General features: G+C 45.9%; 1 protein-coding gene across 4 annotated transcripts in view; it reads left to right on the forward strand.

The window, feature by feature from the left end:
• SERTAD2 (SERTA domain containing 2) overlaps positions 1-15,039 on the forward strand; it is a 143,562-nt gene extending 128,523 nt beyond the window's left edge. For 3 of the 4 annotated variants that reach the window (XM_063918431.1, XM_063918429.1, XM_063918430.1), the window contains exons 2-3: positions 11,930-12,091; positions 13,340-15,039. In XM_063918431.1, the coding sequence (XP_063774501.1) occupies positions 13,344-14,288 (945 nt within the window). In that variant the 5' untranslated portion in view covers positions 11,930-12,091; positions 13,340-13,343 and the 3' untranslated portion in view covers positions 14,289-15,039. The remainder of the gene's footprint in view (positions 1-11,929; positions 12,092-13,339) is intronic. The other variant, XM_063918432.1, reaches the window with a different exon arrangement.
• Positions 15,040-15,526: the final 487 nt, after the last annotated feature.

The following is a 15,526-nucleotide window of genomic DNA, read 5'->3' on the forward strand; positions in this document are numbered from 1 at the left end:
TCAATGGAAATCAAATTTATTAACCCATGGAGGTCTGTATTTGGAGTCGCACTCAAAATTAAAGTGGAAAAACACACTACAGGCTGATCCAACTTTGATGTAATGTCCTTAAAACAAGTCAAAATGAGGCTCAGCAGTGTGTGGCCTCCACGTGCCTGTATGACCTCTCTACAACGCCTGGGCATGCTTCTGAGGAGGTGGCGGATGGTCTCCTGAGGGATCTTCTCCCAGACCTGGACTAAAGCGTCCGCCAACTCCTGGACAGTCTGTGGTGCAATGTGGCGTTGGTGGATGGAGCGAGACATGATGTCCCAGATGTGCTCAATTGGATTCAGGTCTGGGGAACGGGTGGGCCAGTCCATAGCATCAATGCCTTCGTCTTGCAGGAACTGCTGACACACTCCAGCCACATGAGGTCTAGCATTGTCTTGCATTAGGAGGAACCCAGGGCCAACCGCACCAGCATATGGTCTGAGGATCTCATCTCGGTACCTAATGGCAGTCAGGCTACCTCTGGCGAGCACATGGAGGCTGTGCGGCCCCCCAAAGAAATGCCACCCCACACCATTACTGACCCACTGCCAAACCTGTCATGTTGGTCATGATGTTGCAGGCAGCAGAACGTTCTCCTTGGCGTCTCCAGACTCTGTCACGTCTGTCACATGTGCTCAGTGAGAACCTGCTTTCTTCTGTGAAGAGCACATGGCGCCAGTGGCGAATTTGCCAATCTTGGTGTTCTCTGGCAAATGCCAAACGTCCTGCACGGTGTTGGGCTGTAAGCACAACCCCCACCTGTGGACGTCGGCCCTCATACCACCCTCATGGAGTCTGTTTCTGATCGTTTGAGTAGACACATGCACAATTGTGGCTTGCTGGAGGTCATTTTGCAGGGCTCTGGCAGTGCTCCTCCTGTTCCTCCTTGCACAAAGGTGGAGGTAGCGGTCCTGCTGCTGGTTTGTTGCCCTCCTACGGCCTCCTCCACATCTCCTGATGTACTGGCCTGTCTCCTGGTAGTGCCTCCATGCTCTGGACACTACGCTGACAGACGCAGCAAACCTTCTTGCCACAGATCGCATTGATGTGCCATCCTGGATGAGCTGCACTACCTGAGCCACTTGTGTGGGTTGTAGACTCCGTCTCATGCTACCACTAGAGTGAAAGCACCGCCAGCTTTCAAAAGTGACAAAAACATCAGACAGAAAGCATAGGAGCTGAGAAGTGGTCTGTGGTCACCACCTGCAGAACAACTCCTTTATTGGGGGTGTCTTGCTAATTGCCTATAATTTCCAGCTGTGTATATATATATTTCACTTACGTCCTAGAGGATGCTGGGGACTCCGTAAGGACCATGGGGTATTAGACGGGCTCCACAGGAGATATGGGCACTCTAAAGAACTTTTAGTATGGGTGTGCACTGGCTCCTCCCTCTATGCCCCTCCTCCAGACCTCAGTTAGATTTTGTGCCCAGAGGAGATAGGGTGCATTACAGGGGAGCTCTCCTGAGTTTCTCTGAAAATAATTTTGTTAGGTTTTTTATTTTCAGGGAGCACTGCTGGCAACAGGCTCCCTGCATCGTGGGACTGAGGAGAGAGAAGCAGACCTACTTCAGTGATAGCCTCTGCTTCTTAGGCTACCGGACACCATTAGCTCCAGAGGAAGTCAAAACGCAGGTCCCCCCCGCCGTTCGTCCCAGAGCCGCGCCGCCGTCCTCACAGAGCCGGAAGATAGAAGCCGGGTGAATATGAGAAGAAAAGAAGACTTCAAGGCGTCAGAAGACAGCAGATCTTCACTGAGGTAAGCACGCAACGGTAACGCTGCGCGCCATTGCTCCCACACGTTACACACACTGAGGGCACTGATGGGTGCAGGGCGCAGGGGGGGGGGGCGCCCTGGGCAGCAATAAACCTCTGACCTGGCTTTAATAAGGCGGCTTTAAGTTGCGGAGGCAGTAAATGTAGAGATCCCCCGCCATTTTTTGAATATTGAAGCGGGACCGAAGCCCGCCGCTGGAGGGGGCGGAGCTTGATCCCTCAGCACTAACCAGCGCCATTTTCTCCTCAGAACTCTGCAGAGAAGCTGGCTCCCCGGACTCTCCCCTGCTGAACTCGGTGACAGAGGGCTGGAAAGAGGGGGGGGGGGGCACATTTAATGGCGCAGTGAGTGTATAACATTGATTATTTATATATATATATATATATATATATATATATATATATATATATATATAAATAAAAGCGCTGTCTGGGATTTATTCCAGTGTCAGTTGGCGCTGGGTGTGTGCTGGCATACTCTCTCTCTGTCTCTCCAAAGTGCCTTGTTGGGAAATTGTCCCCTTATAGATATATCCCTGTGTGTGTGGGGTGTCAGTACGTGCGTGTCGGCATGTCTGAAGCGGAAGGCTCGTCTAAGGAGGAGGTGGAGCAGATGTGTTGTGTGTCTCCGTCTGCAATGCCGACACATGATTGGATGGACATGTGGCATATGTTGAATGCAAGTGTGGCCTCTTTACATAAAAGACTGGACAAAGCAGAGTCCAGGGAGAATACAGGGAGTCAATCCACGTATTGCAGTGGGTCACAGGGCCCGGTAGGGCCTCAAAAACGTCCCCCACAATTGGTTGACACAGGTACCGACACGGATTCTGACTCCAGTGTCGACTGCGATGATGCAAAATTGCACCCAAGGGTGGCAAAAAGTATTCAGTGTATGATTATTGCAATAAAAGATGTCTTACATATCACTGATGACCCCTCTGTCCCTGACATGAGGGTGCGCATGTATAAGGAAAAGAAGCCTGAGGTAACCTTTCCCCCATCCCATGAGCTTAACGAGTTATTTGAAAAAGCTTGGGAAACTCCAGATAAAAAACTGCAGATTCCCAAAAGGGTTCTTATGGCGTATCCTTTCCCTGCACAGGACAGGGTACGTTGGGAATCCTCTCCCAGGGTGGATAAGGCTTTAACACGCCTATCCAAAAAGGTGGCGCTACCATCTCCGGACACGGCAGCCCTCAAGGATCCTGCTGATCGCAGACAGGAGACTACTTTAAAGTCTATCTATGCGCATACAGGTGCTTTGCTCAGACCGGCAATTGCATCGGCATGGTTTTGTAGCGTAGTTGCAGCGTGGACAGATACCTTGTCAGCTAACCTTGATACCCTAGACAGGGATACCATTTTATTAACCTTAGCCCATGTTAAAGACGCAGTCTTATATATGAGGGACGCTCAAAGAGACGTTGGGCTGCTGGGTTCCAGGGCCAATGCCATGGCTATTTCTGCGAGACGAGCTCTATGGACCCGCCAATGGACGGGTGATGCAGGCTCAAAGAAGCATATAGAGGTTTTACCTTACAAGGGTGAAGTGTTGTTTGGGGAAGGGCTCGCGGACCTGGTTCCACAGCTACCGCGGGTAAGTCTACCTTTTTACCTTTTGTTCCCCAACAGCAAAAGAAAACTCCACAGTTTCAGATGCAGTCCTTTCGGTCGCATAAGTCCAGAAGAGGTCGGGGCTCATCCTTCCTTGCCAGAGGTAAGGGTAGAGGAAAGAGAACGCCTGCTTCGGCTAGTTCCCAGGAGCAGAAGTCCTCCCCGGCTTCTACAAAATCCATCGCATGACGCTGGGGCTCCCCTACGGGAGTCCGCGCCAGTGGGGGCACGCCTTCGACTTTTCAGCCAGATCTGGGTTCTTTCAGACGTGGATCCTTGGGCGATAGAAATTGTTTCCCAAGGCTACAAGCTGGAATTCGAAGAAGTGCCCCCTCGCCGATTTTTCAAGTCGGCTTCACCCCCAGAGAGGGAAGTGGTGTTAGCTGCACTTCAAAAGCTGTGTCAACAGCAAGTGGTTGTCAAGGTTCCACTGGTCCAACAGGGAAAAGGGTACTATTCAACCCTGTTCATGGTCCCGAAGCCGGATGGTTCGGTCAGACCCATTTTAAATCTCAAATCCCTAAACCTGTACTTGAAAAAGTTCAAATTCAAGATGGAATCGCTCAGAGCTGTGATATCCAGCCTGGAAGGGAGGGATTTTATAGTGTCACTAGACATAAAGGATGCATACCTTCATGTCCCTATATATCCCCCTCATCAGGTGTACCTGAGATTCGCTGTACAGGACTGTCATTATCAGTTTCAGACGTTGCCGTTTGGGCTTTCCACTGCCCCGAGGATTTTCACCAAGGTAATGGCGGAAATGATGGTGCTCCTGCGCAAACAGGGAGTCACAATTATCCCATACTTGGACGATCTACTGATAAAGGCGAGTTCGAGAGATCAATTGCTGAAGAGCGTGTAGCTCTACCTGAGGGTGCTGCAACAGCACGGTTGGATTCTCAATCTGCCAAAGTCACAATTGGTTCCAACTAATCGGCTGTCATTCCAAGGCATGATCCTGGACACGGAACAAAAGAGGTTTTTTCTTCCGTTGGAAAAAGCCCAGAATCTCCAAAACATGGTTAGAGGCCTGCTAAAACCAAGAAGAGTGTCTGTTCATCAATGCACTCGAGTTCTGGGAAAAATGGTGGCGGCCTACGAGGCCATCCCCTTCGGCAGGTTTCATGCGAGGACTTTTCAGTGGGATCTTCTGGACAAGTGGTCCGGGTCCCATCTACAACTACATCAGAAAATACCCCTGTCCCCCAGGGCCAGGGTGTCTCTCCTGTGGGGGCTGCAGAGTGCTCACCTTCTAGAGGGTCGCAGGTTCGGCATTCAGGACTGGGTTCTGGTGACCACGGACGCGAGCCTCCGGGGGTGGGGAGCAGTCACACAAGGAAGACATTTTCAGGGACTATGGTCAAGCCAGGAGGCTTGTCTACACATAAACATACTGGAATTGAGGGCCATATACAACGGCCTACGACAAGCGGAGAATCTTCTTTGTGACCTACCGGTTCTGATTCGATCAGACAACGTCACAGCCGTGGCTCATGTAAACCGCCAAGGCGGGACAAGAAGCAGAGTGGCAATGGCGAATGCCACCAGGATTCTTCGCTGGGCGGAAAATCACATAAGCGCTCTGTCAGCTGTCTTCATTCTGGGAGTAGACAACTGGGAAGCGGACTTCCTCAGCAGACACTATCTCCTTCCAGGAGAGTGGGGGCTTCATCAAGAAGTTTTTGCAGAGATAACAAACCTTTGGGGAATTCCTCAAATAGACATGATGGCGTCACGTCTCAACAAGAAGCTTCGGAGGTATTGTGCCAGGTCTCGGGACCCTCAGGCAGTAGCGATAGACGCCCTGGTGACACCTTGGGTGTTTCGGTCGGTCTATGTGTTCCCTCCTCTTCCTCTCATCTCAAAAATATTGAGAATCGTAAGACAAACAAGAGTACAGACTATTCTCGTTGTTCCAGATTGGCCTCGAAGGGCCTGGTACTCAGATCTTCAGAATCTGCTCACAGAAGATCCGTGGCCTCTTCATCTCAGGGAGGACCTGCTACAACAGGGGCCTTGCGTGTTCCACGACTTACTGCGGTTGCGTTTGACGGCATGGCGGTTGAACACCGAATCCTAGCTGGGAAAGGTATTCCAGAGGAAGTCATCCCTACTCTGATAAAGGCTAGGAAGGAGGTGACGGCGAAGCATTATCACCGTCTCTGGAGGAAGTATGTATCTTGGTGTGAAGCCAAGAATGCTCCTACGGAAGATTTCCATCTGGGACGATTTCTCCACTTGCTACAAACAGGAGTGGATATGGGCCTGAAGTTTGGCTCCATTAAGGTACAGATTTCGGCCCTCTCTATATTCTTTCAGAAGGAATTGGCTTCTCTCCCAGAAGTCCAGATGTTTGTGAAGGGAGTGCTGCACATTCAGCCTCCTTTTGTGGCGCCGTGGGACCTTAACGTGGTGTTAAGTTTCCTGAAATCTCACTGGTTCGAGCCTCTTCAAAAGGTTGAACTCAAATTTCTCACGTGGAAGGTGGTCATGTTATTGGCCTTAGCTTCTGCAAGGCGGGTGTCCGAATTGGCGGCCTTGTCTCACAAGAGCCCCTATTTGATTTTCCATGTGGATAGAGCGGAGTTGAGGACTCGTCCTCAATTTTTACCTAAAGTGGTTTCTTCGTTTCATATGAACCAACCTATTGTGGTGCCTGTGGCTTTGGGGAACTTGGAGGGCTCCAAGTCCCTGGATGTAGTCAGGGCCTTAAAAATTTATGTGGCCAGGACGGCTAAGATTAGGAAAACAGAGGCTCTGTTTGTCCTGTATGCAGCCAACAAGTTTGGCGCTCCTGCTTCTAAGCAGACTATTGCTCGCTGGATCTGTAACACGATTCAGCAGGCTCATTCTACGGCTGGATTGCCGTTACCTAAATCGGTGAAGTCCCATTCCACTAGGAAGGTGGGCTCTTCTTGGGCAGCTGCCCGAGGCGTCTCGGCATTACAGCTTTGCCGGGCAGCTACTTGGTTGGGTTCAAACACTTTTGCAAAGTTCTACAAGTTTGATACCCTGGCTGATGAGGACCTTGAGTTTGCTCATTCGTCATCCGCACTCTCCCGCCCGTTTGGGAGCTTTGGTATAAACCCCATGGTCCTTACGGAGTCCCCAGCATCCTCTAGGACGTAAGTGAAAATAAGATTTTAAACCTACCGGTAAATCTTTTTCACCTAGTCCGTAGAGGATGCTGGGCGCCCGTCCCAGTGCGGACTTATTCTGCAAGACTTGTATATAGTTGTTGCTTACATAAGGGTTTTGTTATGGTTAAGATTGGTCTTTGACTGATACTGTTTTTTGTTCATACTGTTAACTGGTTGCGTATATTCCAGGTTATATGGTGTGTTTGGTGTGGGCTGGTATGAATCTTGCCCTTAGATTTACAAAATCCTTTCCTCGTATTGTCCACCTCCTCTGGGCACAGTTTCTCTAACTGAGGTCTGGAGGAGGGGCATAGAGGGAGGAGCCAGTGCACACCCATACTATAAGTTCTTTAGAGTGCCCAGATCTCCTGCGGAGCCCGTCTATACCCCCATGGTCCTTATGGAGTCCCCAGCATCCTCTACGGACTAGGTGAAAAAGATTTGTAGTGTAGCAATGCAGTGTATGTATGTATATATGTAATGTGTGCAGTGTATGTATGGTATGTAGTAATGCACTGTATGGGCGGGCAGGAAGAATGGGAGCAGAATCCGTGAAGTGTGTACGGTAGAAGGGGGATATTATCCCCTGTACCCTGGGACATGGAGGCTGTCGCAGGCCGGATGGAGCTGGTGACAAAGGTGCAGTCGGGTCGGGTGGAGGGCGCTATGGGGAAATACTCACCGTGCTGCTTCCCTGGCCGCCTACTCTGCGGTTCCTCCACGCGGTCTCCGTGTGGCTAGCTGCGGCCTGTGTGCGGTGATATGAGGTGGCCTCTCTCCGCCTGAGCCAGGGAGTCAACGCCGGCCGGGGAGGGGGAGCTGGAGGCAGGGAGAGCGGGTGGGGGGAGAAGAGGAGGAGGCGGGGGCGGGAGACAGAGCGGTCATACATACAGCGGCGGCGCTGACTGACTGGGCACCGTCCTCCTCCTCTTCCTATTGGCCTAGCTCTATGACACTGTGACTCCACCCAGCGTTAGCCACACAGTCACAAGTTTAGCTATTTAAAACTAATGCTATTTAAAAAAAACTAATGCGTAAGATAAATGGTGCTCCAGCCAATCAGCTGTGGACTATTGTGTTTTAAAAATGACAGTTGGGAGCTGATTGACTGGAGAACCATTTATCATACACAACAAGTTTTCAGTGGTTAAAATGCATTGATAAATGGGCTCTATCTCTGTAATAGTTGGTATACTAATAACTATGTTTTATTTATTTTTTTAATAGGCAAGTCACTAATTTACATTAATTCAAAAAGCCAAACTGAATAATATACATGAAATATGTGGAGTGTTTATACATGACTAGAGGGCTGATTTTTCAACTAGTTTTATCATACGCAAAAAAAATTAAAACTTGTTGCATATGATAAATGGTGCTCCAGCCAATCAGCTCCCAACTGTCATTTTTCAAACACATGACAGGAGCTGTTTAGCTGGAACACCATTTATCATATGAAACGAGTTTTAAAACTTGTTGCATATGATAAAACTCATTGACAAATCACCCCCTCATTCAGAGATGGATGCAGTTTACACACTGCGTCTTTATACGCAGCTGCTGTGTGAAAAGATGCTAATTCCGCAGGAGGCGTCTTGTGTAGAGACCCCTCCTGACAGCTTCTCTGATATGCTACTGCGTCAGAAGGCGCAGCATCGGATCATCTGCATAAACCCTCAGGTTACTCAGAATGGCTGGTGTTTTCACACCTCCTGGACCAGTGAAGCTGTGTGGGAAGACTCAGACTCTGGCCTCATCATGATTTGAAAATGGGGCCCCCCTCCGTTTTCAAGAACGCTCACCGCTGCCCCACCCACCAATGACAGTGCAGAATCTGATCTGCACATGCGCAGTACTGGTCTTATGCATCCACAGTGCAGCAAATATCAGAGATGTACATAAACCATCGTATTCTGTAAACCTCTGAATTAGCCCTAAATACATATATCATGCTCTCTGTAGAAGGCAACAGGCTACTATATTAGGAGGAAGATGATTTCCTATACTGCCACACTGTGACTGACAGGCTTGGAGAAAAGCCCTGGGTGGATTCATACACAGGGACAGTGATGTGACACCAGCTGAAATGATTGTAGTTTTAGCTGTATCTGATCCAATTAGTAAAGTCTGGGAGGGGCATCTGCTTTCTGTAAGAGAGTGCAGAGGTAATATTTTACTTTGTCACAGAACTGCAGCTTAGCGTGGAGTCTTCATGGCTTAACAAATGTTCTCTCCCAGGAATACATGTAAGCAGAGGAATGTTACACATGAGGTGCAGAGTTTTGTCTTTGCTATAGAAATAATATTGTCTCCTTATTAAATGGTCTTGTATAACCCTATCCTATTCAGAGGTGATTTGCATCACAGTGTGTTATGCAGTGTGTAGTCTTTTCTCTCCCAGTTATTTTACAGCCCATCACCCCTAACTCCTCATCGTAGAGATGTATGGGCAGATCAGATGTATCAAACCTTCTCAAGAGGACTATTGGAGATTGTAGCTATCATTTTATAGACTGTATTAGTTCTTTATGACAGAATCTGATTGGCTGCTTTGTCCTCTTTAAAAGATTTGGTAATTCTCCCACATGTCACTTTTTGAAAAGTGAGGCACACAGGGCAGACTGTGTCTATTTTACAGTATTTCGTTTAATAACCAGACACAAACTATTATATTACCAGAATTAACTGAATACGTGTGAAGTGGATTTAGTGACAGCTGACTTCCATCTACCGCTATTATTACATCACATTTTGTATGAAAGTCTATAAGTTTAAACTTTTCTCCAAATTTGTTATAGACCCACTGCAACGCTTTCCCCCAATGTCTCCTTCTCTGCGGCAGTGCTCCACTCCTGGCCTTGTGTGTGTTTGGATGGGGAGGTCACTTGGGCCATGATTCGGAGTTGTGTGCTATGCCGATGTTTTCACAATTATCGGTAAACTGCGCACGAGCGATGTGATTCGCAATTACGTTCACAGTGGGGATTTATTAGTAAGTGATTGATAGGTAGCAGACGTTTTGTGGGTGGTAATGGGCAGAATTCCAATTTCGCAGGTTCGAGTAGGGAATATTCTCTTAAAGAACATGGAACTTTGTAATTAACAATCAGAGGGGCAGGAGCTAAACCAAACTTTCCAACCAGGGTCCAGGGGGGGGATCTCTGAGCATCTTAAATTACATTCCTGGATGCCTTGTTGCTGGGATTGTAAAACCTCACATTAGGACCTAAAATGTGCGGCGCTTATTCCTACAGAAAGCTGAATTTGACCTTGACTGAAAAAAAAGACTGTGTCTAGTGAGTATGTGGTAGAATACCAGCTCAACATAATATGATCGGGTTCCAGATAGTCAGTGTCAGTGCCGATACATATAGATAGACAATGGTTGACCACAGTTTTGGGTTTTTTTTCACATATATTTCAAATTTTGTTTGATTTGCCATCCACGTGGACTACAATTGGGAACCGTAACCTGTGCTGAGCGTATCGGTAGTGGAGCGAGGCACTCTGCCCAAAGTGTGACGAGCAAAGCGTGCCCATGAGGGTATACGTTTGCAATAATTGTGATTGTCGCATATGATGAAACATAGAAAATAACACCCAAAAAAGTCAACAACTTGTGTCGACCTTTTTTGTGTTGACCATTTCCATTTTGACCTTTTGAACCTGTCTTCCTTTCCCATGTCGACATTTTGACCCTCTCGACCCAATGACTGTCTGTCTAATTACTGTAGACCTTCTATCCCACATCCAACATGCTCCCCTGTGCAATTTTATTGGTATGTCCGATACTTGATTGTGATGCAATGTTTAATGTATACAGTGTTACAGGATAAGATCACATACTGGCAACTTCAAGCAAAACAAAATGTATGTAGTGGATTGTGCAGTTTATCCTTCTTGGGAATGTTATGGCTTCATCCTGAATGTCATGGATTTTGGGGGTTACGTATAGGTTCCGAGATTACAGAACCGGCATGACTTTGGGGAGTTCACCACTAAATTTAAAGCAACAATCAGATAAAAGGCAAAACCAGCCTTAGAACTGATTGCCGCTTTAAATTTAACCCCCATTGTATTGTGTTTATTTCATGATTCCGTGGAATCTGCACCCCAGTCCAAACTTCAAATAGGGGAGCCACACCAACTGCCAGTGAGTCCCGGCTGGCGATGTTTGGGGTGGCAGTTGGTGCGGCTCCCATATTTGAATTATGGACTGCGCTGCAGCCCCACCTCTGCAGCCGCCACTGCCAGGGATCATGGCACGAATCCCAGTACCTAAATTTCCACTGACTTTCTGCAGGTAGCTGTGCTTATTCTCTGTCACAATGAATAGCAGCTATTTAATACTCTATATTAATGCTTTTAATACTCATGCCAAAAACTGTTGACATTGGTTTCCGTGGAGAGACCCCCGAAATACAGCTCACGTGGCTGTTAGAAAAGCTGGCGTTGACGCATTTGTGGGGGGAAGGGATCGGACGTGCCCTACTTCTCCCTGCAGAAGTTATAGGATTTTGTTATGTAGTAGAAGTGGCTACACAACTGTACCTTTCTAACACGTAATCACTCTAAAAGTAAATGATTATTAGGTTTTGTTATATTAGTTAATATACATTTTTTATTGTTAAGTCCTAGCTTTACATCTTCTAATAATATTACACATGGAGATAGAACATCTTTTGAAATTTACATTAACGCCCAAATTCTCATTTTAGAAAATGTTGGTGATCATCCCCATTATTAGAATAGTAATAATGGCCATTAACTTGTTATATGTCAGTATTATAGCAGTAACAGGGATCAGAATACTCTGACATGGGGGTGATAATGCCCCAAAATGCAACGTGCCAACGGTAATATGGTAGCAGTAATGACCAAAAAGGTTCCCATTGGTAGCAGTATGTAGTTATGGGGGCATTTTCTTGGACATTAGTAGCAGCGTAACTATGGGAGAAATGGCCGGTACTATTAACAGCCTTGGTTAATGAGTTACAATACGCACCTTTGGCTGCAGTCTCCTCAGTGTGTCCTGTGTCACCATCTAACCAATATAGTGCTACCTTAGTACATTAAGAAGGTTCTATTTGTTGCCGTCTCCCTTCCCCCTTTTGGCAGAAAGAAATATCCCTGTGTGTGCAAAGTGTAAAACAGCTGTCTGTGGGGAAGCCACATGTTGATGAAGGTTAACGTGAGAGGGGAAAAAAGTATTAAACCGATATGTGTAGTCCAATAGGCATATTCCTAAACAAAATCTATTCTTCCCTGTTCCGTCTACACGTGACTCTTTCTGAAGTGTATGCAATGCTGCTGCTATATCTTTTGTAAACACATGGGGACCATCTTCTATCTCTGCAGCTAATCCTTCTGAAAATTCTCTGGGGACAGACAATGAAGTGTCAGGATCTCTCCTGAAGCTGCCACTACAGGAGGAATGCTGCCTGTGCAGTGGGATAAAGTGTATTCTCATAACAAGAGTATGATTTCATGACTATTGTGTTAACCCCTTCTCTGCAAGAGGTGTGTAAACTATATACTGTATTTGGCGTCTGTGGCATTGTGTGCTGATGGGTTTAACTCGACATAATACTATAAAAATGTGCTTTTGCCCTCTCCTGTTTTAGAACACCAGATTTTAGAGACCAAATATAATAAACGTAGCTAGCTGCTGTGATGGATGGACCCTAACTGTATAGTACCAGTTTATTATATAACCTTTTAGCCCTAGTATAGACCTGTTCAGATATAGTCTTCTGTATGCTCCACTGTCCTTTCAGCCCGTTGTAGCAATGGGAGTCATTGGGAAAGGTCGGTAGCGCACATCTATATAATAGTCAATGGTCGGTCCCATCATGCGCAGTGGGAGCATGGGTGCCTGTACATGCTTGGCAGATAGATTGGCATCCCCAGCCTATTCTCTCCCCTGTGCCCCATTTCCACTGTACCCACTTTAACAGCAGTAGTTCTTCCACTGGCGGGAGCCAAGAACAATGCTTGGGTCCCATAACGGTTTGTTGCTCACAGGAGTGAGTCCTTGACTAGAGTTTAGCAGTCCAATGCATTAAAAAAAAAAAGGGCTAAATTATAGGCCAGACATAATGCAAACAGATCTAGCAGATCTGGATATTCTTCAGTACAGCTATAAATACAGTTTAACACAAGCCCCAGCCAACCCTTCCCCCCCACACCCGCTTGTATTTTTTTTTCTTTTGGACCTATGAACTGGTCAACTTTCACCATCATCACCCCTAACAAACCAACATGCCTGCACTATTTTTATATGAGTGGGAATGTGATTGACAGGGGGACTTGGTTGGAGATACTGGGAGTCAGATATAAACAGTGGCTCTCTGTCTGCAGGGCCGACTCGATATGTCTGTGAACGACGGAGTTCACACACATATCGCTCGTACACACTGGTCAACGAATCCGCGAATAATCGCCCGTCCAATAGAACGTCTGATATATCGGCCAGTGTGTACGCACCATCAGTAACACTGTTGTACAAATTAGATGTGGCCTACAGTGTGCAGCGGTTGCATACTTTTTGTTTGGGATGATATTTTTTGTTCAGCAGAATAAAAACCATGGCAGCTGTAGCCTTCAATTTTTAATGTCTGTGCATAAGCCTTAAAGTTAATTTCACAATTAAAATAAATGAATTACTTTTTGAAATCAATATATTTTATTATTGCAAATAAGAATACCTTTCTACTGTAGTTTCTCATTGGTAATAAAATGTATGTTTCTCTGCGTTATGTCTTTTAGATATATGTTGGCTAAAGTGGGAAAGCGAAAGTTTGACGAGCATGAAGATGGGCTGGAAGGCAAAGTGGTGTCTCCGACAGATGGGCCATCGAAGGTATCCTACACTTTACAGCGCCAGACTATCTTCAACATTTCCCTTATGAAACTCTACAACCACAGGCCGCTGACAGAGCCAAGCTTGCAGAAAACAGTTTTAATTAATAACATGTTGAGACGGATACAGGAGGAGCTAAAACAAGAAGGTAGCTTGAGGCCTGTTTTTATTAGCACTTCACAGTCTTCGGACGCTCTTGGTGACACTTATCAGGAGGCTCAGCCTGCATTCAGCCATCTTGCCACCCAGCCTCTTCAACCCACTGACTTAATAAGCACTACACCACTGGAATCTTGCCTCACCCCAGCCTCTCTCCTTGAAGAGGACACATTTTGCACTTCCCAGACAGTCCTGCAGAATATTGCAAGCAGCAAATTACCACCACCGCCGCCTCTTGTCCAGCCAGTAAAAGACAGTTTCTCCTCAGCCTTGGATGAAATTGAGGAACTGTGTCCAACTTCTACCTCCACTGAGGCAGCTGCAGAAGCAGCAGCAACAGCGCATTTGCAGGATGAACCTGTTGCGGCAGGAACACTTAAGCCGGAGGGAACACAGGAGAACAGAACAAGTGAGCCAAAACTAATGGATTCCCTTCCTGGGAACTTTGAATTAACAGCCTCCACTGGCTTTCTTACAGACCTGACCTTGGATGACATCCTTTTTTCTGATATTGACACGTCCATGTATGATTTTGATCCTTGCACCTCAAATGCTGGAGCAGCCTCTAAAATGGCACCAGACGAACTTCTCAAAACTTTGTCTCCATATAGCAGCCAACCGGTAACCCCGAGTCAGCCTTTTAAGATGGACCTTACGGAATTAGACCACATAATGGAGGTTTTGGTAGGATCCTAAGAGAACACAACTCTGCAAACTCCTTACCCCCAGATTCACAGCACTGTGCATGCATAGTTTTTGCCTTTTTCGAGGGGAAAAAAAAAAGGTTCTTGTTTAATTATTGCATTACGCTGTATCGGAGTGCCTTCTATATGACCACTTTGGAGATACTTTATAAGTGATTCTCCAAGGATGATCGTACCACAGTCCACTGAAGATTTCATACAAACTATGAAGTGACAACTAAAAATTTAAGTTGTACATGTATAAGCACAAGAATTACATTGGGGAACGCTGTAAATTGCATGTGCATAACTGTCTATTTTTTCAATAAGTTTTATTGCAAGAGGTAAATTTTATTATTTAGGTAACTGGAGCCCCATTTTTTTTTTTTTTTGCCATTTTAGGTTGGGAGTAAAAAAAAAAAAAAAAAAAATTGGAGGCATTAAATACTGCTTTTCCAATAAGAATTGCATATAAATAGCTGCTTAGACCCCATTGCCTAAATGGTTTTATATTTTTGTACAGATTGTCATTTATTATATTGATTTTGTAGAAAAGGAAAAGAAAAAAAAATCTGCAGGAAAAGTTAGGTTTTGAGCAACAAAATAATTTTGATAGGATTTGCGATGAAGTTTCTTCCTAAATCAAATCTTTGACATTGGCCCATACTTTTTATAAATTATTTACAGGTTTTACAGTCCACAGTGCAATTCTGGGAAACCATTTTGGTTACTATTTATTTTAAGGTAAAGGAAGTGGCAGGGGGAGGGGGGTGGGGTGGAATCTACCTTTGAACTACAATTGTCCAATATTTTTATTTATTTTTTGCTCACCATGCAAAAATTATAATTTCTTGTATTCTGTACAGGCTACATTCAGTTCATGTTTTAAAGAGGTTTCCACTAAAAGTTTAATATTGAATTTGCTAGATTATATGCACTTAAATCTGGGCTCCCTGAAATTGGAGAACTTCTATGCCAGTGTCCTAATTTATTTTATTTTTATTTATTTTTACGTTTTATTGATGTTATCTGTGTTTTCCAAGTCTTAAAGAGCCTGTGTCACAAATACATAGTGGAGGCAGCCATTTTGTTGTCTCCACCAAAATCTGGAAAACAGCTTGCATTTACTGAGAATCAGTGACAACATTAAGGCACTGCGTGCTAGATCAGTCCACAAAATGGTTGCCAGCGCTGTGTTCAGGTGTCGAGCACACTTTTAAGAGCCACACTAAAGCATGGTGTAATCAGAGG

Source organism: Pseudophryne corroboree, chromosome 4, assembly GCF_028390025.1.
Source record: "Pseudophryne corroboree isolate aPseCor3 chromosome 4, aPseCor3.hap2, whole genome shotgun sequence".
Taxonomy (NCBI): Eukaryota; Metazoa; Chordata; class Amphibia; order Anura; family Myobatrachidae; genus Pseudophryne; species Pseudophryne corroboree.